The sequence below is a fragment of the Scyliorhinus torazame genome, chromosome 13 (genome assembly GCF_047496885.1).
Source record: "Scyliorhinus torazame isolate Kashiwa2021f chromosome 13, sScyTor2.1, whole genome shotgun sequence".
Taxonomy (NCBI): Eukaryota; Metazoa; Chordata; class Chondrichthyes; order Carcharhiniformes; family Scyliorhinidae; genus Scyliorhinus; species Scyliorhinus torazame.
Window position 1 is genome coordinate 203215980 of NC_092719.1, and position 26885 is coordinate 203242864.

Here is a 26885-nt window from a genome sequence, read left to right on the forward strand (position 1 = left end):
AATGGCAATTCAATAATCAAAAAATAAAGTCGCCGAGAAATACTGCATGGAGCAAAAAATGATAATACATTGAATGAAGAATAAATTGCAAGATGGTCTAGTGAGAAAAAGAGCAAAAGAAATAGTAAATATGAAACAAAAAGAGCTCAAAGTCTGGGCAGCAACATTTATTCAACTCTGCAACACTAACAATCTTAATGGATGGGACAGCACAGTGTAGTATCAATGTTCTTCCTCCAAAGCGGTAAGCCTCAAGTTTGTATCCATATCAAATCAGACCATTCTCCAATTTCAGTGTGGATTACACACTAAGTAGAGGCTAGGCAATTTCTCACAAGGAACAAGGTTGCTCAATGTTAATCTGGCACATTCAAGGGCATAGTTGCAGAGAGCGCAGGTAAATAGAAAGGCATCAATAAAATATTCCGCAGATAGGGAAAAACAGTAGTTCCACCTGAGATTACTGCGGGAGCCTGGTAGACTGCTAATCCTTGTTGAGTGGAATCTGCCGAGCCACTTTGCTGTCCATAATCTTGTGCATAGGACACCTAAATGATACAAAAATGAAACCATCATGGCTTTTGCTTTGACTAGACATTATTGATCTCCCCTAACAGTGCAGCAATTGCACCCATTGCACCTTTTTCACAGAAATACATCCAGCGGCTGGGGTTTACGAAAATTCCACTATTGATATTTCCCAATTTGTTCCATTCAAGAGTAAATTAAGCTTAGAAATGTCCAACCATCAACATGCGTTGAAAATACATTTGGTTACATTTGCAGAGACCAATTTGATGTAGAATTAGGAAATCTACACAGAATATTTTCATAGCATTCATGCAGTTTACTCAATTGTTTGTTTTCAGTGATATACTCGAGCAGGACTGCAGTCCTCAGTACCAGTGATCACACCAAGGGAAAATGAAAGTCCTGCCACCCCAAAATATTTGTCCACTGCACAAAGTATTTTGAAACACGAGGTGTGAAACACTGCACAAAAAGAGCTGTTTTGCATGGGACGCAAATCATCAAAATGGCAAAGGGACAGACTTATTACAACTTTTTATAATATCTCACTACTGAAGCCATACAGAAATTTTACATTAGCCTCAAAAAGCCTAGAATTAGGACATTTCAATATCTCCTCTTCTTGTACATACTTGATCATATTGATTGTAGCCATCCTGTCCAGGCTGGAAATAGCTGTAGTCAATGTTTCCATCTTCTGATCCTTGCTGCACCTGCAACAATTAATAAAAAAAATCTTTGGGTGAAAAAAGTCAATATTTAATTCCCATCCATTATCCTGTCACTTATCGATCAAGATGAGAAGCGGATCAGGTGAAGCTGAAGTAAACCTCGACAGATGAATAGGCTGATGGTATCCGGTGGTGATCACACATGCACAACCATGTGGCCACAAAATGAAAGGGTACTGTGCCCTTGGAACTACATCTTCAGTATAGGTTATGAAAATAAAGTTAGTTTTAAGGGATTTATATTTGTATTGGTAAAATTAGAAGGTATAGTATTAAGTGGGTTTAATTTAAATGTTTCTGTGCCTGGAATAGAAAAACACATCGTTAGATTCATGCTGGACAAAGGTGTTTGTATCTGTGGAGATTTGTTGAGTTCCAACTGTGTCTCTATTATGCTTTGGGAAGGCAATGTCATGAAGAATAGATATAAGAAATAAGAATGTGGGTGTTGCTGAGCAACTTGGGCCTTGTACAGTGGAGAAGCTTTTAGATTTTGCTGAGCGAACAGCTCTCAACTCTGCCAGAAGCTAGACAGGTCTGGGTAGCTGCAAAGATGCAAGCTTCCTAAGGAACAAGATACAATCCAGAAACCAGGGCATTGGAACAGAAAGAATGATTAAGTCACCTGAAGTTGAGAACATGGACCAATGTATTGTTCAGAAAAATTCAAGGAAGACTAAATCTAGTTATTGCATGGCAGTGGTTAGAACTGCTGCATCACAGCACTGAGGACTTGGGTTTGATCCTGGCACCAGGTCACTGTCCGTGTGGAGTTTGCATATTCTTCCCATGTCTGAGTGGGTCTTACTCCCACAATTCAAAGGTGTGCAGGGTAGGTGGATTGGTCATGCCAAATTGCCCCTTAATTTGTGGGGGAAAAAATTGGGCACAAAACATTTAAATGGTAGAGCTGGTTTAGCTTGGTGGTCTAGGCAGACCAAGGCAAGCGGCTTGGGTTCAATTCCCATACCTGCTGAGAATTCTCCCTGTGTACCTGAACACGTGCCGGAATGTGGCGACTAGGGGCTTTTCACAGTAACTTCATTGCAGTGTTCATGAAAGCCTACTTGTGACAATAAAAGATTATATTAATATCATTTTAATGCAGTCTGAAAATCGAGAATTAAAGCAATTTTGAGCAGTTTGCACAATATTCAAAACAAAGAAATCCTAATGGAGTTGGTATAGCTGTCAAAAATAGAGAAGATTTATTTAAAAGTGTCATTGGGAAAACCAGGTCTGAATTTCAGAGTGCAAACTGCTAAGAGAAGATTTTAAAGTGTGTTCTTTGGATTGGAGTTTGGAAACTCTCACGTGACAATCATCTAGGAGGAGAAATCCATAGACAGTAACTTGGGTTCAGAGCGGAGTATGCATTTGACCACAATCATCTCGGTTGCTTAAATGGGACTTTTTGTTAATGAGACCGTTGTAGCCAAGATGAAATTTGTAATCCATGTTCATCTATAAATCTGTGTTATTTGTTAAACTGGGAGAGGGGGGGGGGGGGGAAGAGAAGAGAAGAGAGAGAGAGAAAGGAGTATTGTCATGTTTAATAAATGTTTTTATCTTGTTGTTAGAATTAATTAGCGGTCCGGTAACTCTGTTTTCCACACGTTATCTGGAATCTTCCCGTCCAGTTATATCACAACAGGGTCGGAACTCAGCAGAAAAGCAGGTGAAACTGGAAAAGATGCCGCCTATAGTTCTTTAATCCAGTCCACATTTATGACGAATGTATGAAAATTCTACCCACATAATGCAAGTCATAAATATTAACAGACCAAGAGCACAGACTTAAGTGAGCTAGTGTAAATCAAACTAAAAATACATGAGCTGTTGTCGTCACAATAATTTACTAAATGAGCAGTGCAGATTCACACAGGGAAACCACATTAAAAAGTTGTTACCTGGCTTGACGACCACTGGGCTGCAGCTATTGCTGTGATCGCAACAGTTGACGAACTGATCTTATTACCATCAGAAAGGATATGGTCCCTAAGATAAACAGTTAATTGTGGATTGTTGAGGGCTTCAGAATGAATACAGGAGAAATTAGTTTATATTTGACTTAGAAAGATGGAAAAGCCTGTGCACAATGCCCACAGCTAATTTCTTAAGGTGCAACAATGTCACTTGCACCCTTTTACACTTTAAACCATGTTAGCCTGGAAATTTGCAACACTCGATCAAAATTCTTGTGGCTATTTCATGATTTTTTAAAACTGAGACAATTATAAACAGGGAGTAAATAACTAGTGAATACTGGGGTAGTAGGTGGGTGTAATCAAAACAAGGAAGCACAGCACACTGCAGCAGTATGTGGCATTACTAAATGGGAACATAATATTTGCCAGTCAGTTGAGGTCTCCACTGTAGCCACACTTCTGGACTAGTACCAACCAGAATGGATAAATTATAAACCTTATACTTGCTATGTACAGTGTCCATGGAGTCATGCTTCAAGCATAGATTATAAAACAATATGGGAAAGCGAAAAACAAAATTAGAGTTGACTTTGTGTCAAGTTAATGGTCAATCAGTTCAAAGTGACATCATTGGAAGGGTTTGGGATAGCCCACCACATACCAAAAAACTGAGGGATGATGCTAAGGAGCTGCACGATATAAAAAGTGTTAGAATGCAAGATATTTTAAAGCCCAGCAGGTACATTGAACGCAATAGTCTAGCCAAACTTAAAATGGAGACAACCTACTTCTTTAAAGATTTGGCAAAATCAACATTAATGGTCCGACCATCAATGTTTAACGGAGGCTGTAACGCAAGCAGTATCTGAATAAGATGAGAAGCTTCCTGCAGAAAGGGGGGGGGGGGGGGGGGGGGGGGGGGAAAGAGGAGGAAAAAAATTGCAGTTTTAAAGAATGCATTCTGTGGCAGCCTTTTAAAACATTTCCACACTCAATGGTGCTCATCCACCTGGTGGTTTTCAAGCTATATGCCCATGAAGCATGCTAACCTACTAAATATTCTACGGTGGCCTTTTAATCCACTATGATAATAAACACAATGGTTGGTGCCAAGACAAAACCCCAAAGAGTAGATAGATGACAGATAAAGTATTCCATTTTGCATTTAATTAGGCAACATTTCTGTTACACAAACTCGGATGGGAGCTCAAATTTCCATGGATAAAAGCAAATTACTGCGGATGCTGGAATCTGAAACGAAAATGCTGGAAAATCGCAGGAGGTCTGGCAGCATCTGTAGGAAGAGAAAAGAGCTAATGTTTCGAGTCCAATGACTGTTTGTCAAAGCTTTGACAAAGAGTCATCGGACTCAAAACGTTAGCTCTTTTCTCTCTCAAATTTCAATGGAATCTATTAAAAAAAGCAGCTTACTGTATTCTCAATGAACCCATCATCAACAAACCTGTTCCCAAAGCTCTGAGCAACCTTGTGCTCTCCAAAATCCTCCACCCAATTAGCTATAGCATAACTTTGAGATTTATTGACTTCCGGGTGCGGCGATGACCAGCTGAGTCGCACGTTTCGGCAGCTCCCGGTGAAACGGACTTTTGGGCTCTTGATAGGAGCCCCAACGGCAATTTTGACGGCTAAAAACACTGTGCGGTAAACCAGAAGGGAATCCCCCCTGGATACGGATGAAAAAAGGAGAAAGTGGCCGGATTGCAGTGGATCCTTTAGAAAAGCGGCAAGGAAGGCAAGCAAGAACCAAGATGGCGTCGGAAGGTGGCAGTTTAACATGGGGCCCTGAACAACAAGAGTTCTTGAAATGCTGTGTGGAAGAGCTCAAAAAGGAAATGAAGAAAGAGCTGTTGGCCCCGATACTACAGGCGATCGAAGGGCTAAAGGAGGAACAAAAGACCTAGGAGCGGGAGCTTCGGGTCGTGAAGGCAAAGGCAGCCGAGAATGAGGACGACATACAGGGCCTGGTGGTGAAGACGGAGACGCATGAGGCACATCAGAAACAATGTGTGGAAAGGTTGGAGGCACTGGAGAACAACGCAAGGAGGAACAACCTGAGGATTCTTGGTCTTCCTGAAGGTGCGGAGGGAGCGGACGTCGGGGCATATGTGAGCACGATGCTGCACTCGTTAATGGGAGCGGAGGCCCCGGCGGGTCCGTTGGAGGTGGAGGGAGCATACCGAGTGATGGCGCGAGGACCGAGAGCAGGAGAAATTCCCAGAGCCATAGTGGTGAGATTCCTCCGTTTTAAGGATCGAGAAATGGTCCTTAGATGGGCGAAGAAAACTCGGAGCAGTAAATGGGAGAACGCGGTGATCCGCGTTTATCAAGACTGGAGTGCGGAGGTGGCGAGAAGGGGGGCGAGCTTTAATTGGGCCAAGGCGGTGCTTCTAAAAAAGATGATAAAATTTGGAATGCTGCAACCGGCAAGACTGTGGGTCACATATCGAGGGAGGCACCACTACTTTGAGACGGCGGATGAAGCGTGGACTTTTATTGTGGAAGAAAAACTGGAATGAGCGGGTTATTAAAAAGAACGTTTGAACAAAGTGGTGGGGCGAAGAGGGGGGTTAAAAAGGGGGGAAAGAGGAGTTTTATGTACTAATCCTGCGATGTGGTAACTTTTCTCTCTTCCACCGGTGGTGATGGGGGGAGGGGAGGTGGAGGAGATGGGGCGTTGGCCATTGGGGGCGGGGCCAAGGGTGAAGCGCACGCGGGCTTGGTTCCCGCGCTATGATAACCGTGGCGGGAATAGAGAAGCAGGAAGCGTCGCACGGTGCGAGCCGAGGTCACGGGGGGAAGCCGAGGTCGGCCAGAGTTTGCTGACTTCTGGGAGCAACATGGGGGGAGTAATTACGCTAGCGGGGGATCTAACGGGGGGGGGGGGGGGGGGGAATTACTGGGTTGCTGCTGCTGGGGAGAGGGAGGAGCTGGTATGGGAGGGGATGGGCGGGGGGGGGGGCACCGCCTGGGGGAGATCCACAGCTGCGTGGGAACCGGGTGAGGAGCTGGAAAAAGGGGATGGCTAATTGACAAGGGGGGGGTAGGAAGCCCCCCAACCCGGCTGATCACGTGGAACGTGAGAGGGCTGAACGGGTCGATAAAGAGGACACGGGTACTCGCACACCTTAAGAAACTTAAGGCAGATGTGGTTATGTTACAGGAAACGCACCTGAAACTGATAGACCAGGTTAGGCTACGCAAAGGATGGGTGGGGCAGGTGTTCCATTCGGGGCGAGATGCGAAAAACAGGGGGGTGGCTATATTAGTGGGGAAGCGGGTAATGTTCGAGGCAAAGACGATAGTGGCGGATAACGGGGGCAGATACGTGATGGTGAGTGGCAAACTACAGGGGGAGACGGTGGTTTTGGTAAACGTATATGCCCCGAACTGGGATGATGCCAATTTTATGAGGCGGATGCTAGGACGCATTCCGGACCGAGAGATGGGAAAGCTGATAATGGGGGGAGATTTTAATACGGTGTTGGAACCAGGGCTGGATAGGTCGAAGTCCAGGACTGGAAGGAGGCCGGCAGCAGCCAAGGTACTTAAAGATTTTATGGAGCAGATGGGAGGTGTAGACCAGTGGAGATTTAGCAGACCTAGGAGTAAGGAGTTCTCGTTTTTCTCCTATGTCCATAAAGTCTACTCGCGAATAGACTTTTTTGTGCTGGGAAGGGCGTTGATCCTGAAGGTGAGGGGAACGGAGTATACAGCTATAGCCATTTCGGATCACGCTCCACACTGGGTAGACTTGGAGATAGGGGAGGAAACAGGAGGGCACCCACCCTGGAGAATGGACATGGGACTAATGGCAGATGAGGGGGTGTGTCTAAGGGTGAGGGGGTGCATTGAAAAGTACTTGGAACTCAATGATAATGGGGAGGTCCAGGTGGGAGTGGTCTGGGAGGCGTTGAAGGCGGTGGTTAGAGGGGAGCTGATATCAATAAGGGCACATAAAGGGAAGCAGGAGAGTAAGGAACGGGAGCAGTTGCTGCAAGAACTTTTGAGGGTGGACAGACAATATGCGGAAGCACCGGAGGAGGGACTGTACAGGGAAAGGCAAAGGCTACATGTAGAATTTGACTTGCTGACTACGGGCACTGCAGAGGCACAATGGAGGAAGGCACAGGGTGTACAGTACGAATATGGGGAGAAGGCGAGCAGGTTGCTGGCACACCAATTGAGGAAAAGGGGAGCAGTGAGGGAAATAGGGGGAGTGAGGGATGAGGAAGGAGAGATGGAGCAGGGAGCAGAGAGAGTGAATGGAGTGTTCAAGACATTTTATAAAAAATTATATGAAGCTCAACCCCCGGATGGGAGGGAGAGAATGATGGGCTTCTTGGATCGGCTGGAATTTCCCAAGGTGGAAGAGCAGGAAAGGGTGGGACTGGGAGCACAGATCGAGGTAGAAGTGGTGGTGAAAGGAATTAGGAGCATGCAGGCAGGAAAGGCCCCAGGACCAGGTGGATTCCCAGTCGAATTCTATAGAAAATATGTGGACTTGCTCGCCCCAGTATTGACGAGGACCTTTAATGAGGCAAAGGAAAGGGGACAACTGCCCCCGACTATGTCTGAAGCAATGATATCGCTTCTCTTAAAGAAGGAAAAGGACCACTACAATGCGGGTCCTATCGACCTATTTCCCTCCTAAATGTAGATGCCAAGATCCTGGCCAAGGTAATGGCAATGAGAATAGAGGAATGTGTCCCGGGGGTGGTCCACGAGGACCAAACTGGGTTTGTGAAGGGGAGACAGCTGAACACGAATATACAGAGGCTGTTAGGGGTAATGATGATGGCCCCACCAGAGGGGGAAACGGAGATAGTAGTGGCGATGGCCGCCGAGAAAGCATTTGATAGAGTGGAGTGGGATTATTTGTGGGAGGTGTTGAGGAGATTTGGTTTTGGAGAGGGGCATGTTAGATGGGTGCAGCTGTAGATCTCCAAATTTCTTTCTCTGTCAGTCTGGCCTCAATAAAAGTTGAGACGGATTCGCACGTAAACAGAAGTTATTTATTTAGCTTGCAAGCTTGAATCATCTTACAGAAATGTAAGAGACATCCAGCTTCTTACATTCCAGAAAACGACTGAACTAAAAGACAAAGGGATCTCTGCAAAATCAATTCAAATGGTATCAAGTTTCACATACTCGACGGACATAGGTCAGCCTATGTCCCTCCTGACCTGTTCGATCTATTCTGATTGGCTCACTTCCAATCCCTTTCTCTGGCCCCTATCAATGCAGCATCACTCTCATAGACACACCTCTTCCTGCTTTTTCCATGCGGTCTCAAATTCCTTTGTCCCTAACTGCAAGAATCAAAGTGGCTTATTTCTACATTACATTAACTAGTAACTCTAAAGTAACTATTTTATATCACATTCGTCACAGCTGTTGTATAGGGCCCCGATGGCGAGCGTGGTCGCGAATGGACGGGGATCTGCATATTTTCGGCTCCATAGAGGGACAAGGCAGGGATGCCCTCTGTCCCCATTATTGTTTGCACTGGCGATTGAGCCCCTGGCGATAGCGTTGAGGGGTTCCAAGAAGTGGAGGGGAGTACTTAAGAGGAGAAGAACACCGGGTATCTTTGTATGCGGACGATTTGCTACTATACGTGGCAGACCCGGCGGAGGGGATGCCAGAAATAATGCGGATACTTGGGGAGTTTGGGGATTTTTCAGGGAATAAATTGAACATGGGGAAAAGTGAGTTGTTTGTGGTGCATCCAGGGGAGCAGAGTAGAGAAATAGAGGACCTACCGTTGAGGAAGGTAACAAGGGACTTTCGTTACCTGGGGATCCAGATAGCCAAGAATTGGGGCACATTGCATAGGTTAAATTTAATGCGGTTGGTGGAACAAATGGAGGAGGATTTCAAGAGATGGGATATGGTATCCCTGTCACTGATAGGGAGGGTGCAGGCGGTTAAGATGGTGGTCCTCCCGAGATTCCTCTTTGTGTTTCAGTGCCTCCCGGTGGTGATCACGAAGGCTTTTTTAAAAAGGATTGAAAAGAGCATCATGGGTTTTGTGTGGGCCGGGAAGACCCCGAGTGTGAGGAAGGGATTCTTACAGCGTAGCAGGGATAGGGGGGGGCTGGCACTACCGAGCCTAAGTGAGTATTATTGGGCCGCTAATATTTCAATGGTAAGTGGATGGGAGAGGAAGGGGGAGCGGCGCGGAAGAGGTTAGAGAGGGCGTCCTGTAGGGGGACTAGCCTACAGGCTATGGTGACAGCCCCATTGCCGTTCTCACCGAGGAACTACACCACAAGCCCGGTGGTGGTGGCTACACTGAAGATTTGGGGACAGTGGAGACGGCATAGGGGAAAGACTGGAGCCTGGGGGGGGGGGGTCCCCCCGATAAGAAACAACCATAGGTTTGCCCCAGGGGGAAGGGATGGGGGATATGGAATGTGGCAAAGAGCAGGAATAACGCAACTGAAAGATCTGTTTGTGGATGGGAAGTTCGCGAGTCTGGGAGCGCTGACCGAGAAATATGGGTTGCCCCAAGGGAATGCATTCAGGTATATGCAACTGAGGGCTTTTGCGAGGCAACAGGTGAGGGAATTCCCACAGCTCCCGACACAAGAGGTGCAGGACAGAGTGATCTCAATGACATGGGTGGGGGATGGTAAGGTGTCAGATATATATAGGGAAATGAGGGACGAAGGGGAGACTATGGTAGATGAACTAAAAGGGAAATGGGAAGAGGAGCTGGGGGGGGGGGGGGGAGGAGGAGGAGAAAGATCGAGGAGGGGCTGTGGGCAGATGCCCTAAGCAGGGTAAACTCGTTGTCCTCGTGTGCCAGGCTAAGCCTGATTCAGTTTAAGGTATTACACAGGGCGCATATGACTGGAGCACGGCTCAGTAAATTTTTTGGGGTGGAGGATAGGTGTGCGAGGTGCTCGAGAAGCCCAGCGAATCATACCCATATGTTTTGGTCATGCCCGGCACTACAGGGGTTTTGGATGGGGGTGACAAAGGTGCTTTCAAAAGTAGTAGGAGTCCGGGTCGAACCAAGCTGGGGGTTGGCTATATTTGGGGTTGCACAAGAGCCGGGAGTGCAGGAGGCGAGAGAGGCCGATGTTTTGGCCTTTGCGTCCCTAGTAGCCCGGCGCAGGATATTGTTAATGTGGAAAGAAGCCAAGCCCCCGGGGGTGGAGACCTGGATAATTGACATGGCAGGGTTTATAAAGCTAGAGCGGATTAAGTTCGTTCTAAGGGGGTCGGCTCAAGGGTTCACCAGGCGGTGGCAACCGTTCGTCGAATACCTCGCAGAAAGATAGACGGAATGGAAAAAAGAAGGCAGCAGCAGCAGCCCAGGATCGGGGGGGGGGGGGGGGGGGGGAGGAGAGAAGAGAACCAGAAGGACTCTCAGGGTTGTTAATATATACTGTATAATATGTATAGGTCGTTGCGACAGATAACTATATATTGGACTGTTAAATTATATTTTTGGAGAGTGTTACTTGTGATAAGGCAGTTGCCAATTAGGGTTAGTTTTCATTTTTGTTATTTATTATTTATTCATTTTTTTTTTGTTTATAAAATAGGTCATTGTTATTTGTGTTGTTATAATATTGTGTAAAGGATGCACAATGTACTGTGTTGGTTGACCAAAAATTTTCAATAAAATATTTATTAAAAAAAACTTTGAGATTTATTGGTCAAAGTTACAAATGATCATGATTGCCTTCGCTCTTCCTAGTTTTATATATATTTAAAAACTTATAAAGTGCCTTTACTGGACCAAGATGCTTCAGAGATTGTAAAATATGACACTGAGCCACATGACTAAAAGCTTGGTCAAGAAGTCGATATATAATAAAATATTCATAAAGCAAAGAACTGATTACAGTGCTTTTTAACCACATTTGCTGCAATCTCTCAGTTAGAATTATGCCATGGAAACAATCACATCTTGTTAATAATCACAAAAAAAAACTTACAAAAGATGAATCCAGCTGAACAAAGGCAAATCCCCGGTTTAATTGGGTCTGTTTGTCCTTGATCAACCTGACATTTGCAGCAGACAGCACAGCATATGGAGCCAACGCACTCAGGATAGATTCCATCGGCGTGTGTGGACCTATGTTTCTTAAAATAATGGCTGTTGAGAATTAAAATGACTTTAATTAGAATACAATGGTAACTTTGAAATGCAGAGTCAATTAATATGGTTTCATTGTTACATCATGTTTATAATTTACAATTAAAATTGGTTATTGGCAGAATATTGGTGAACAAATAAAACCAACAAAGGGTTCTAAACATTATGAAATACAGGGTGGCAACCAGTTAAGAATAACCCCAGAGCCCAAAACCTCCCTTTACTGGACACTGACATAGAGACTCGGAAATGATTAGTGGACAAATTAATCAAGCTTGTGAAGTAAAGATTTTCTGCTAAGGATAGAGTGAAGTTACAAGATCACTACAGTGCAGCAAAAGCTCTACTCTGTGCAACACCCAATTGGTATTGTTTGATAGAGACAGATGGTTACAGTGGAAAACATTACAATGTGCTGACACAACAAAGCTTCAGCAACAGAATGGACGCAGTAAATTCTCTCATTTTAGAAATAAAACACTCAACTATACACGGTTATATTTATTGCTAAATTTGTTCTGTATCATAACTTATTTGATTCCCCTAACTGCAGCCCATAGTTTAAGCATAATTCAATGTTGAAACGTACTAAACACCTAGCACATTTAAATCTCGGTTATGAGAAAGGTCCAGCAACTGAATCACAGAAACAAGAACTTTTGTTCTCCGTTCTAATTGACTTCATTTTTTTGACAAGGGCGGATTCTAATTTTCATAAAAATTGAAAATCCTCAACTTTAAAAATCTAATTTGAGCAAGGTCCTGCTGAGAATAAGGCAAATATTATTTTTTTAAACATACCCTGAAGACTAGAGTTTGAAATCTTGCACAACTCAACATGCACAAGCAGAAATATATGATACTGGGGGTTTAAAAACATTTTCCAGACAAGCAAACCAAGACTGGATCAGACACTAATCAGATCAACGAGACGTAAAGGTACAACTCAGGGGAGAAATAAAGATGAAATAACCAAAAGGCCACAATAAAAGTAACAGAAAGGAATCAAAAGGTTTTCAGAACTCTGAAGAACTTACTGTCGTTTGCATAGTCAGACATAAATGGTTCACCTTGTACCCGAACTTGCTCTTCTTCAGTTTCTGGAAGAAATTGAGAAACACAAGTCATCACAAATTATGAAATAATTGAGGTGGAGGAAGAGTGCAAGATCCAATAGCAATCGCGAATCCATTGAGATGGAGATATCCTTTCATGCACAAAAAAGGGATAGTTAAATTTGTTTGCTTGCAATTAAATTATCTATTATTTTAAAGATTTTAACTGAAATGATATTGATTACCCAAAGGTTTCTGTGCATGGACAGAGAATCTTACAGCATTCATCAAATTGAGAAAACCGTAGACTAATGACCTAGACACCTAACTCCGTATTGGTTCAGTGATAACATGGAATTATGAGAATGAGTGATTCTATCCTCTTGATTTCCCCAACCCAATAGTTTCTCTACAGAAGAGATGGAAACTGTAACCAAAAAATGCAGACTTTGAGCCTACGACAATGGCCACCATGGGACCCATCAAGCATCTGAACGAAACCCTCTCACCGTACTTTCTAGAAAACACTCCACCTGACTTACCAGGCTTCTGAGCATCACATTTAAAGCATCTCTCTCGTCGCTTGAAGTTAGTCACTCCACACTACATAAAAAGGGGAAAGGTTTACAGCACTGGAATATACAACGCAAAAGTACTATTACTTCACACAAAAAATGATTTTGCACACAAGCTGTCTTTGCACAGGACACAACGTTTAAATAAATGGAATTGAGATTTCAAATTTGAGAGAGGATAGATTTGTTTAATAGGTTAAAGTATGGCCTGTTTTAATGTGGCCTGGATTTTCATCTAGCCTAAAACAAGTTTAAAGTCTAATTTCGGGCTACAAAGGACAGGGGTTGTTCAACTCATATTCTGGTGGGTATAGATTGTAAAATCATTCAGGGCATAAGCTGAAGTGTTATACAGATACAAGAACAAAATAAATTGTTAATTTGGGATTAATGTTCAACACCAAGGCAATGAATATGATGTAATACCTCTGTATTCAACCCTGGATAGGGATTATAATCCAGGTGCTAAAATGCAGAAAATGTTTCATTCCCAATATCAACTGCCATACAGTTGCAGTCAACTGTTGAGTTCCAGACAACAGCATTTGTCTTCTGCCAATCAGAGAACAAATGATCTCTTGTAACTCTCCCTAATTAAATATCTGGTCCTCGAGAGGCAGAGTAAACAACAGCTCAATGGCAGACCTCTCACCATTCTTCCCACAGGGAAATTATGGTAAGGTGTAAATACAGCCACGGTTAAACTAAAACTCTTCTTTCTGTGGATATTTTTTCAACTGGCCACTTTCCAACCTCAACTGGACTATTTGATGAGGCACATTCCAAATTCAAGTAAACGAACAATTTTGTGCATATACCTACGAGCTGTTCAGAAATGATAAAATCATATAACTAGGGAGAGTAGGCTATTTTGCTCCTCAAGCTGTTCAGCTATCCCATTAACACATTGTAGATGTGAACTCCATTTCACGCGTTAGAATTTCAATACCCTCAAAATCAAAAATCTGATGTCCCAGTATCTACAGCCTTTATGATAGAGAATTCCAGCCTTTTACCATCTATTATGAAATTCCTGATTTTCCTCTAAATGGTCTAGCTTTAATTTTAAGATTACATTCCTTTATTCTCAATTTTCCAAGCAACAGTAATATTTTATGATTGAATCCTTTAAACAGCTTGATCCAATTCAAAATGGGACGTAGCTAAAAAATAGTGTCCCAGGGAAACGCGAACCTCAATACAATCAACCAACATTTTCCTCCACCAACCCAATGTTTCAGTTTTTTTGCGAGCTGGACTGTTCTTTAAGCTGCACTTTTCAAATGGAAAGACATATCGCCTCCCGTCTTTGGGACAATCAACGTCCCAGGCCCATAATAATTTGCTTTCATAACTTAATAGATCGCCAGGAGGTCTTGGAGGAGAAAAGACATGGCAGGAACTGGTTCCATGAGAAAAGGCATGGCAGGGCCTGGTTCCATGAGGAAAGGCATGGCAGGGCCTGGTTCCATGAGGAAAGGCATGGCAGGACCTGGTTCCATGAGGAAAGGCATGGCAGGACCTGGTTCCATGAGGAAAGGCATGGCAGGAGCTGGTTCCATGAGGAAAGGCATTGCAGGACCTGGTTCCATGAGGAAAGACATGGCAGGACTGGTTCCACGAGGGGGCGAAGATCTAATTTTTCCAGGACATCACGATGGGGACACAGAAGCGTAGAAGCTTCAATGAAGTTCAAAACGACTCAAAGCAGCTGGATTGAATTATGCCTGTTTTACCTTGTGCATTGTGGTGCGTCTGGTGTGTTTTGGTACACGCCTAACGTGGCACAAAAATCCAATCCTATCTTTGTTCTGGGGGCAGCACGGTGGTGCAGCCTCACGGCGCCAAGGTCTCAGGTTCAACCCCGGCTCTGGGTCACCGTCCGTGTGGAGTTTGCACATTCTACACGTGTTTGCGTGGGTTTCGCCCCAACACAACAATGTGCAAGATAGGTGGTGTGAAAGATAGGTGGATTGAACACGCTAAATTGCCCCTCAATTGGAAAAAATGAATTGGGTACTCTAAATTTTTTTTTTTTTTTTTATGAAGGAGAAAGTGGCCATAGTCTTGTTACAGAAGACTCATTTGGATGAAAAGGAGCGAGACTGAGTGGGCCAGATTTTCTTCGCCTTGTTCTCGAGTAGTAGGCGAGTCGCACTTTTACATACATAGAACATACAGTGCAGAAGGAGGCCATTCGGCCCATCGAGTCTGCACCGACCCACATTAATCCCTCACTTCCACCTTATCCTCGCAACCCAATAACCCCTCCCAACCCTTATGGGCACTACGGGTAATTTAGCATGGCCAATCCACCTAACCTTGGATTTTGGTCAATAAAAATGTGTTCTGGGCAGCACGGCGGTGCAGTGGTTAGTGCTGCTGTCTCATGGCGCTGAGGTCCCAGGTTCGATCCCGGCTCTGGGTCACTGTCCCGTGTGGAGTTTGAACATTCACCCAGTGTTTGCATGGGTTTCGCCCCCACAACCCAAAGATGTGAAGGATAGGTGGATTGGCCACGCTAAATTGCCCCTTAATTGGGAAAAATGAATTGGGTACTCTAAATTTAAAAAAAATAATTAAAACGTGTTCTTCTAGGTGAAAAATGATGTGAAGGATTTTGGGGGGGGGGGAAGAAAAAAAGGGAGTGGCATGGTTGTTAAGGGTCTCGCATATGGAAAATCTTTCTCAATAATGATTTGAGTGTGGCCCTCCAAATCATTCCCCGCCCTGCCATGTTACTAAAGTCTTCATTGACTTTGCGGAGTTGGCCTCCGTTAATTCTTTTGAGGACGGGGACTTTGTCACTTAAACGCCTTGGTGGATAAGCTCCCAGTAACTAGAAATTCCCCCATTTCTTCAGGCAAGGGTGTTGGGAGTCGGTTTGAGAGGAGGCAGGTACTTAAGACCTGTGGAGAACACCATGTCCTAGAGATAAAGAATTTACGTTTTTCTCTGCTCCTCATCAATGTCATACTAGAATTAACTACTTCTTCGTACTTATGGCAATCCTACATTCGGTATCCTCTTGCACTATAGGTAGTATTGTGATCTCCCCTTCCCCCCACCACACAAACTCGGTCATGGCAATTTGATGGGTCATTGCTTCGGGATAATTTGCTTACTACGTATCTCAGAGTTTGAGCTTTTTCACTCGGTCAACTCCCTTTCTGATGTGATGCCCTAGATTTTGTGGGAGACTTGCAAAGGGATTGGTTATTTCCTATACAGCCAACTAAACGAGTAGAATGGTGAAACGTCAATACCAATTGGAAATTAGATTGGCGGAAGCGTAGCAGGAGTAAGGGAGGAACCCCAATCAGCAGTAGATTAACATGGTTTGGGTGGTGCTGGATTCCTTGTTGACCTAGCGGGCTGAGAGGAGTTTAAAGTTCATAACACAAAAATTGTATGAGTTTGGTAACAAATCGAGTAAATACTTGGTCTTCTTGACTAAGGGGCCGATTCGAGGGCCATCTTTTCTGTACGTGATTCCAGGGGTAATAAATTAAAACAGTGGATATTAATAAGACATTTGGGGATTTTTATGCTGAGTTATACAAGACAGGCCAGTTTGGCATTGTACTGAGTATGTAGCACTTATTTTCTTCCCCCAAGCTTCGTACAGCATTGGAGTAATAGCGGGTCCTAAATGCTCCCAACTCTAAAATGGCATCAGCTGTGACCATTAGGGAGCTCCAACTTGGCAAAGACCATAGGCTGGATGGTTTTGGGTGTGAATTTCACAACTGATACTGTCCAGTCTTTGATAAGCAAGCGTTGGGTGGGTTAGTCATTTCCCTGGACGCAGAGAACGCTTGTGACCAGGTGGAATGGAACTACTCGGTTATACGTTGCAGAGATTTGGGTTGTTACGCGGATACAGCTGCTCTATCATAGCCCCGTGGCAGCAGGGTTTACGGTTATAGATCTGAGAATTTTAGTCTCAGAGGGACTAGGCAGGGATGACCCTTATCCCCCTTGTTCACTGGCTATAGAGCCTTGGGGTAGGAGCCTTTAGTTTTTGGATGCGCAGTGGAGGGTTCCAACATAAGATCATGCTGGATGCGGACGATATACTGCTGTTTGTATTGAAACCGGACACCTCGGCTCCCACCATTATTGATGTGGTAGATAAGATTTTCATTTCATTCTGCATTTTCTCCAATTACCAGATGAATTTTACCAAGTCTGAAGCTATGCCAGGTTCCCTCAGGGGTTACTTATCTGGGTGTTGTAATGACCCCTTTCATTAAGCAACTGTACGGGGCAATTTTCTTTAGTTGATTACATCTGTTAGGTAGGACTTGATTTGTTGGCTCTCCGTGATGATATCATGGCTGGGTAGGATTGCACTGCTTAGAAAAGGCCCCACGTCAATTTTGTTTGATATTGAAGGAGGCCAGTCACTGTATCCTTTACAAACCTTATTGTTTTACAGGGACTTCCTATAGTGAGAATCCTATAATTAACACTCGGTGTGGAGGATGGTCCAGCAATTAGAAGGGAGACCTAAACTGACTCCAGCTCTTTCTCCCATTCAGGGCACCCTGGACTTTCCACCAGGCCTGATGGACCAGGTTTTTGATATTTGGAGAGGTAGAGGCAGTTGTAGGCTGGGAGATTATGTTCAGTGGTGCCTTCTCGTCAGCCTTTGGGTAGCTGTGTCAACAATATAGCATTGAGACACTCCTTTTCTAAGTATCTGCAACTTAAGTGACTTTATTCTTAATGAAGACAACTATGCACCTTGACAAATCCTGACTCCTGTGAGGCCTAAACAGTTAATTAGCAAGTTAAGATACCTTGTATTTTTGATCCGGTCAGAATATATTGACTACCTTGCAGTATTGGGAGAAACGTTGATGAGGAGACATGGGGTGGTGTATGGGAATATGCAAATAATATTTTGGGACGGAGCAGAATGGAAACTCTGTTCAAGATGCACATTACAGGGCAGCACGGTGGCGCAGTGGTGGCACTGCAGTCTCACAGCGCTGAGGTCCCAGGTTCGATCCCGGCTCTGGGTCACTGTCCGTGTGGAGTTTGCATATTCTCCCCGTGTTTGCGTGGGTTTCGTCCCCACAGCCCAAAGATATGCAAGGTAGGTGGATTGAACATGCTAAATTTCCCCTTGATTGGAAAAATGAATTGGGTACTCTAAATTTATTTTTTAAAAGATGCACATTACACAGAGTTTGAGACACAGGTTTGATCCTGCTATCTCTCCATGTTTCTAAAGTGCCTGGCAGTCGAAGGAAATTACATATAGTATGGTCCTGTATCAAGATACAATCCTATTGGTCTGGTATAGTTCAGGAGCATGAGAGGATATTTAGCACGGCCTAGGAATTTCATCCTCTATTCACAATTCAGGGTCTTCGACATAGAATTATTGACGCTAATGAAAAGGCTGTATAACATCCTATTTTTTGCAGCTCTGAAAAATATCCTCTACTCCTTAAGTGAGAAGTGAACTTCGATTCAAAATTGTCAGAAAATAGTTATGGATTGTATTCCTATGGAATTCATGACTTCTGTAGTCCTTTCTAAGTCAGATTACAGTTAGACAGTCTGGGACTCCTTTCCCAACTGTATAGGCTCCTCTGTCGGACCTGCCCCTGCAAGGTTCACCGTGAGCCTTGTTGCAAGTTTTGATTTTGCTATACGTAAAGGTGTGTATCTTGTTATGTCATTCTACCATGTTTGCAAGGCTTTATCCTCTCTTCTGCAACTTTAAAAAATTTTTTTTAGAGTACCCAATTATTTTTTTCCAATGAAGGGGCAATTTAGCATGTTCAATCCACCTACTTTGCAGATCTTTGGGTTGTGGGGGGGCGAAACCCATGCAAACACTCTTCTGCAACTTAAGCCCCACCTCTGATCAGTTATGTAATTAGAGGCACCAGTTGTTAAGGACCATAGTTGAGGTTATCCTGTCTCCCCCTGTTCTTATATTTGCCGAAATAATTTTTCTGTACTGTACCAGTTTGTGTTTTGAAAGTTTCTGGTATTATCTGCAAAACTGATAAAACTCTAATAAAAACATACTTTTAAAAAATTGTCAGAGCCTATGGGAATATCTCTGGTCAGGCGGCACGGTGGCGCAGTTGTTAGCACTGCTGCCTATGGCGCAGAGGACCCGGATTCAATCCCAGCCCCAAGTCGATGTCTTTGTGGAGTTTGCACATTCTCCCTGCCTGCGTGGAACTCACCCCACAACGCAAAGATGTGCAGGTTAGGTGGATTGGCCACACTAAATTGCCCCATAATGGGGAATAAACAATTGGGCTGTTAAATTTTTTTTTTTTATTTTATTTTTTTTAAAAGGAACGTCTCTGGTCTCCCAAGGCAACAGTGCTGAAATTGGAATCTCAAACTTGTGCCCTCTTAAATCTATGGTACGGTGCACTACAGGCAAACACACAACACCCGAACAAAGTTGGCTCCAAACAAATGGCACTGTGAAATACGGAATCGCTACGTTAACCAAGGAGATTTTTTTTTTTTTTAAATCAATCGCAAGCATAAAAGATTGGTTGCAATGAGAAATAAGTTTTACTACCTTGTTGCAACTCCAGTCTTCAAAAGGCTTGGTGCTGTAATGCATCGAGACGGACTTTCCAAGAATGGTGAGACAACGCTGCTGGAAACAAAAGGCAAGTCACAATCTGCACAATATAGCACAAATTTGTCAACACAGATCACACTGGCTCCAAACAAGGGATGAAAACTACTCTCAAATATATAAAAAGATCTCCTGGATGCAGACGATCTAGTCACCTAGGTAATCAAGTCATGATTTAACTTCAAAGATGAAAAGTGGGTCTCAACTCTTGGAAGATGAAGGATACAGATGATATTTGTTCTACCTAGATGCAGATCTAAGCAAGTCTGGTTTAACTGACAAAACGGTTGATTCTTCTTTGCCATATGAAAGTTACTTGTGGCTTTTGCTTGCCTCCTATATTTTCTTCCCACTTAATCTGCAAGGATAAAAGTTATCCTGAGATTATCTCAGAAAATATCACTAATGTTTGAGTTAACAATCTCACAATATTGGGCATGTTATGTACTGCACTGTTTTATAGTCTTCCTTCCAAAGGGAAAGGTTTTTAAATATACATTTGTTTACCACTTGAGATAGTCAAGGATGCGCACATTTCCACAAAAACCTTCAGCCTCTCGTTTAAATGTATGGAACTTAGACATTTCACTTGACAAAGATAGTGTGGAACTTAAAACATTTCACTGGACAAAGATGCTGAATCGGCAAATAAGTTGCCAATTACAGCGCATCCTTCAGTCAAGCGATAAGCAACAATATTTGCAGTCTAATCCTAATTCATTAGCGCATGCATAAAGCTCCATTTCAGTAGCAGCCAACAGATCTTTACCGCATCAACTGATGGTGGGTAAACTGATTAAACAATCAAGTAATAGGATTTGTTTAACTAAACTGAGGCTCTTTAAGACACCTTAGACAACTATTAACAATGCATGTATGGCATTTGTGCAGCCCACAGCTTGAGTGGAATTTACAAAGTTTAGTCATTAAATAGTTACACGGTACAACAGTAATGTCTAATTTCCCCTTGAGCCATGGGAACTATCGTGATTCTGAGGTTCCTCCTCCTGCTTGAGATAGAAATCTGAGAAACTAGAACTCACATCCCTGGAAATTAGACCAGCTAAATCAGCGCAGATGGCCAATTACTGGACATGTCATTGGAAACTATGCATCACCCCAGATTTTTTGCAGATGGAAGAGGAAAAGACCCAAAAAACAGGCATTTGATGGTCATCAATTTTTCCCACATGTTAAAGGGTCTCTCTATAACAAATTAAATGGTGCAATGTTGCATTTCACAGACAGGTACTTGGGGGTAGGTGCCATATGACAGAGGCCATTAGAATGAGCACCAAGTAACCACTATTAGTTTGTTTTACTGCAAGCAGTTATCAGGTTCATGGCCACAAAAGCACAAAAATACAAACACCCAAATAACAACTTGTGTCTGTTTTACAAATGTAATCAAGAAGTACTGATATTGGAGGGAAAGGATAGGATAATATTTGGTCCCTCTGGGTCTTTTCTGCAGCGGAAAACACTTGATCCTTCCCCCTTTCAATAAATCTAGACTTGTGATGAAGCAACCTGGTTGGCTTCCATCCATCTTGTTGCGTCCTGCAAGTGATTAAACTCCACGAAGGCGAAACCACGGCTTTGACCTAGAGACAGCATTCAGATATAGACGGGATTGTGTTAGTCAGCGTGTTTAAAGCAGCCATTCATTCTGTCGCCACGTGTTATGTACAAATGTCTATTTGTGTGGCATGATAGAGGCCTTATTGTCTTTTTTTTAAGAAACCATGGGAGGGAACAGAATAATTCGAACTGTTTTCAAAAATGCACTTAAAACGTTTACACATTCTTCGTAGCATTTGTCATACAGGTATCAGTATCACCTATCATCTTCCAAGTTTACGGTAGAAATCATTGCAATGATTTATTTAGCTAAGATTGCCAATATTTTTTTCCCATCATTTGTAACCTACCTGTATAAAAACATTTGAACCTTCAAATACTGTAGGCGGTTTCCAATGGTACATTGTTCCCCAGTATATTCTAATAACCCCTCCAGATAATAATTAGGGCACGCAGTACCGAAAGTCGTGGCCCTGTCTTCTCAGTACTATATCAGAAGCCCCCTCGGGGCATGGAGTCCATGCTGCGACATTATATATTTCACAAGACAGACTTAATTTTAAGTCAAACTGATAAGAGTATCGGAACTATTACACCATCACATGCAGTATCTTTGCATGAACGGAGGCAGAGTCCTAAGAATGTGTGTACTTTTGTTATCAGTGAAGAACATGTGCATTTGTTCTACACCACTGATTTTTCTAAAAAGTTAACATCAATCCCAATATAAAGAACTATATTTCACTCCAAAGCTATTTTTTTGGGGGCGGGGGGGGGAAATACCAGTACACTTCAAAGGAACAAGTGGCAGATTATGTTTTAAACGGGCTAACCTCAAGCTATTTTATATATTCTTCATAATACTCCTCCATTAACTGGATTACGTAGGTTCAAACTGGTCATAGAAATGGAAAGGACTTTTCAGATGCCATCTTTCCTATTTATGAAATCCAGCTACCCCAGATTCAGTTTTACAATGCAATGAAGGCAGAATATGACCTACAGCCTCATAACTATTAAAAGGGGTGGTTTGATTAAACAGGTTCAGGACTGTGCAGCATTATTGAGGAATAAAATCCTCACCACTGCTGAACGTAACAGATACTGCCCTATGATATGTTCAAACTTTCATATAAATGTAGTGCAAATCGCCCCTTGGCTCAAATGGCAACAAATTCTGGGACTCAGTCAGAGTTGAGGCTGCTCTGCCCACGCCAAAATCCCTTAGCAAAAGCATTTCAGCAAGCAAATATCTATATCACAAAAGGAAGATTGTTTTCTTCAATTCCAAAACTGTGTAAAAGACAGTGGTTATGGCATTTAAACAGCAAACCACAGGAGATTCTGGGAAATTGAACTGGCTAGCACAATTATGCAATAAAGTATCAATAGTTATCTTCATGTACTAATCTGAATCCTTAAAAGTGTGATTATTTCTTGCGTTATCATAGAATCCCCAGAGCAGAAATGCTTCCTAATTGCCCATTCAGATACTAAATGTGTGACATCATCCCTGTGCAAGTATGTTCTGCAAAACCTATAACCAATGAAGCAGATCAATAGGATCTTGACCCAAGACAGGTCCTTGGAATTATCCAAGACTCTACGAGATGGTCTGAGCCCACCCCTACCTCAGCTCATCTGCTGCTGAAACACTCACCCACACCACATTACCTCTAGACTTGACTATTCCAGTACATTCCTTGCCGGCCTTTCCCCAGTAAAGTGGAGGTCATTCAAAATGCTTCTGCCTCCTCACCTGTCACTTTTGCGCTCAATTAATTACATTGTGGGCAACATATTGATTTTAAATTTCTCATCACAGCTTTAAAACTACGCCATGGCCTTTGCCCAGCTTTAATCTCCTCCAGCCATAAAGCTTTGTGATATCTGTGCTCAACTAATTCTGGTCTCTTGAGCACCTCTACATTTTACTTGCTCCACCATTAGTAGCTGTGCCGTCAAATGCCCAAGTCCTGAGCTCTGGAATTCCCTCCCTAAACTTCTTTCTCTTTCCTTTTTAAAGAGACTCTTTAAAACCTACCTCTACTATCATGCTTTTGGCGAGCTGCCCGAGTCGCCTCGATGGCTCAGTGTTTTGTAGCACGGAGTGAGTGGCCTTGAAATGTTTTGTTAAAAGGTGCTGCATAAACACAAGCAGGTATTGCTGGAATAAAAACAACCCTGATGCTGGCTAAAAAAAGGTATTGCAGAGAAATAACAACACCCCACCTAGGAGCTTATTATTAGACTCATGGGATTATAGAACACAAAGTAATAACAACGCTTGGTTTATTTTGAAGTAGCTCACTCTCCGTTCAGAAGTGTAGTATGAAACAATGTTTTTGAAGTGAAATGCTACCGTTAACAGGTTCAAGCTGACAAAACCTTCTTGAAATGGAAGCTCAACTTTCAACAGTTGACAAGGTATAGAATTACATTAAAAGGGCTCAACTCTCACTATACATTAAAAGGGCTCAACTCTCACTATACATTAAAAGGGCTCAACTCTCACTATACATTAAAAGGGCTCAACTCTCACTATAAAGAAATAGACAGATTAAATCCATTTGAATGTGAAAAGCTCTTAAAAGGAAAAAAATATTTTTGCAACCAAGAGTTTGCTAGGCTTAACTGAATCTATGTTCAAGAAATAAAAACTCCCCAAAACTTTCCAAAATTTTCCCTCATCCAAACACAGTAATCCCATCAATGCGAGAAATGAAGAGGTTCTGGCAATCGGAGTGCTTCAAGGGGCGGCACCTGGAATATGGTGCAAATTTATTCTATGAATACAAATGTAACTTTCAAAATATAGAAGTCATGGACTACTTTTGTTCAAGAGTTGCCTTGTTGGGCAATCTACTAATACCACACAAATCTCTGCAATTTAATCTTTGCAGATTAAGGCAAATTCATTTTTAAATGGCTAAAACAATCACATGTACCTCAGCCAGGGCAAAGTTCTTTCCTGAATTGGAAAACGGAAATGGGATATTTTTCTCTGAGAATACCTGCAAGAGCAGCCAAAATCTCACCTGATACTTTACACTTCATCACTCGCACATCTTTGGGCTGAAATTCATCACTGTCCTCAAATATTTCAAGAATCTGAAAGGAAATTTTAAAATACATTGTTTTATTTTCCTAGAGACTGTAACAGCATATAAATATTTATACTTTACTAGTCATTAGAAACTAGCTCTGACATACATATATAGGTTAAATTGCTGCATTGTTTCAGAGTGATGGGTAGGACAATAACATGACTTCAGTGTCATGGCTGGACATCAGAAGATGGGATCAACAGTGATGACTTCCGAGGCTAAGTAATCTTTTGGCACTCACTAAGACAACTTACATGTGACTTTGGAACAGACGCTGGAATATAACTGGTTAACTCAACATGAAATCAAGGAGAATAACATTTGAGAAAAAGGTGCTTTGGACCTCAACAATGAGTGAGTTGCAACATTTGCTCCGACTTGCAAGGTAGTCTGAACCTAGCCCCATTGTCTAGTATGCAAATCCATTGCACAAAACAGGGTAGAGCTCAGCAACTGCAAAGACCCCCAAAGGTTGGTTGCTTTTAACAGGTGCAGCAAAATGCAGCTTTATCAGTTTGGGTAAGGAGAGCTTTCTTCACCTAGCTCATACACTACACCTGAACCAGAGGTGCTTGATATTTCGAAGTGCCATTTCCCCACATAATCTAGTAATAATGTCGGTGCTCAGAAAACAAGTAAATTGCGATTAAAATTTACAACTTGTTTTGTACATTTACAAATAGAAAGCATAACCAATTATGAATGCATTCTATCCTTTTTTACAACATGTAAATGTTCCATAACTACAATTATATACACTGTATCGTTGCTTTTGTAATGGTAATAATTGGAAAGCAAAAGACAGAATAGAATACAGGCTGAGAGATAAGAACATCATCTGTTCTGAATGCGTAAGTTGAATCTTACTTGGTCCCATCACAAGTAATTAATTTAAAAGACTAGTTTGTTGATACAATAAATAGCGACTTAGGACAATTACTTATTTGACCGGAAACGACATGTAGCAAGCAACAGGTTACCACAATCTGCAGATCTGAACTTTACTGAGTCTTCACAAAAGTCCTGTAAAATGCCACATCTTGCATTACAGCAAGGCCATGTGCGGGATAGATTGCAACAGGATACTGCCTGCTGCCATGTACTCAAATAAAGCAAAAATATAAATGAATAGTTGTGCAGTGGTGGATATTAGTGGTGAATCACTTTTAATGCTACCGTTGTGTTCCAAATCAATTGCTTGCCAGATGACCATTTCGTACAAAATTAAGTTACTAATTTTCAAGTTGCTGCTCAATGCTTAGTAAACAATGTACATGTATTACAAACATCTGGCTTCCCTACCCCCTCTAAAATAATTTTATATATTCTCCTCGCAAAAGCAAACCTAACATACACTTTAACCCACAACTATACTGTTCAGAATCTTTCCTGTAATTCCAATAAACCCAAATGTATATGAAAATTCCATTGAACATATACACACATCCTCTCTGGTTGTGGACGGCAGAAGACCTCTCAACATAATTGTTTTGTTTTCCCTCTCTTCGGTTCCATCATTTCTGTAATCGTGGTCCTTGTAGTCACCATCATAGTACTGGCTTCCCTCGGATCGTTCATATCTGCCGTCATCGTCACAATTCTGGAGGCAGAGACATTTTTGCTCATTGTATAAAATTTCCATTCCCACTTCAAATAAATACATTTTACTCTATCAACATTAGAATTCTAGTAAAGCATAATGATGAGCATGTGAAATTTCAACGTAATACCCATTTTAAATAGAAAAAACATTTCAGCACAGGTGCCACTGTTTTCCTCCCAAACTTGGTTTGTGGATGGTAAACATTTTCAATGGATAACACTCAGGTGAAGCGTTAAAAAATCTGGATGCAGAGGTTTATTCCACATTACACATATTGTGCTAATTAGATTTTTGAAAGAAGTCATAGCTGAACAGTGCCCATATACTAAACCTACCTACATTAACCGATTAAAGCTACGGTTAAACTTGGGGCTAACCAGGTGACACACGGGAGAGTGATTAACAGAGAGGAATCTCAGTTTAGCTGATGCAGTAAACAAATTGTATTAAAGCACAAACTATTTGTAATTGCTACCTGAACCCAGGTACATCTTCAAATCTCTACCACGATTCAAGACGTGCAACTCCAGGGGCAGAATTAATTAATTTGCCAGCCGGTTAGGACAGATGCACGTCCAATGAACTTTGTGAACGAAGCATTCCGCCAACCGCGATGAAGCATTAAAACCAACTTGCCAGTCTGATTACAAGACAGGACGGTGGCTAGCATTGCTGCCTCACGGCACCGAAGTGCCAGGTTCAATCCCGGCTCTGGGTCACTGTGGGTCTGGAGTTTGCACATTCTCCCCGTGTTTGCATGGGTTTCGCCCCCACAGGTAGGTGGATTGGCCACATTAAATTGCCCCTTAATTGGAAAAAATGAATTGGGTACTCTAAAAATATATATATATTTTTAAAGGCTGATTACTATGAAGCATCAGTTTTTAAACTCTGGAATCACAAAAAGGATTTTAAAAACTTAATTTAAAAATCTTTAGCACACTACAATGACATCAGATTGAACGGCATGTCTCTGGATCCAGGGTGCAGAAGGCCAACCAAGAATCAACTG

General features: G+C 42.6%; 1 protein-coding gene across 2 annotated transcripts in view; it reads right to left on the minus strand.

Moving 5' to 3' along the window:
* The window catches only part of LOC140388543 (RNA-binding protein 5-like), a 67580-nt gene that overhangs the window by 31712 nt on the left and 8983 nt on the right, over positions 1–26885 (minus strand). Inside the window, exons 4-14 of one of the 2 annotated variants that reach the window (XM_072472919.1) lie at positions 25715–25870; positions 24202–24274; positions 21113–21186; positions 19520–19597; positions 12922–12982; positions 12362–12424; positions 11164–11324; positions 3979–4076; positions 3173–3260; positions 1164–1244; positions 455–548 (exon numbers count right to left, since the gene is read on the minus strand). In XM_072472919.1, coding sequence (XP_072329020.1) covers positions 455–548; positions 1164–1244; positions 3173–3260; positions 3979–4076; positions 11164–11324; positions 12362–12424; positions 12922–12982; positions 19520–19597; positions 21113–21186; positions 24202–24274; positions 25715–25870 — 1027 coding nt within the window. Of the gene's footprint in view, positions 1–454; positions 549–1163; positions 1245–3172; positions 3261–3978; positions 4077–11163; positions 11325–12361; positions 12425–12921; positions 12983–19519; positions 19601–21112; positions 21187–24201; positions 24275–25714; positions 25871–26885 lie in introns of both variants that reach the window. The other variant, XM_072472918.1, reaches the window with a different exon arrangement.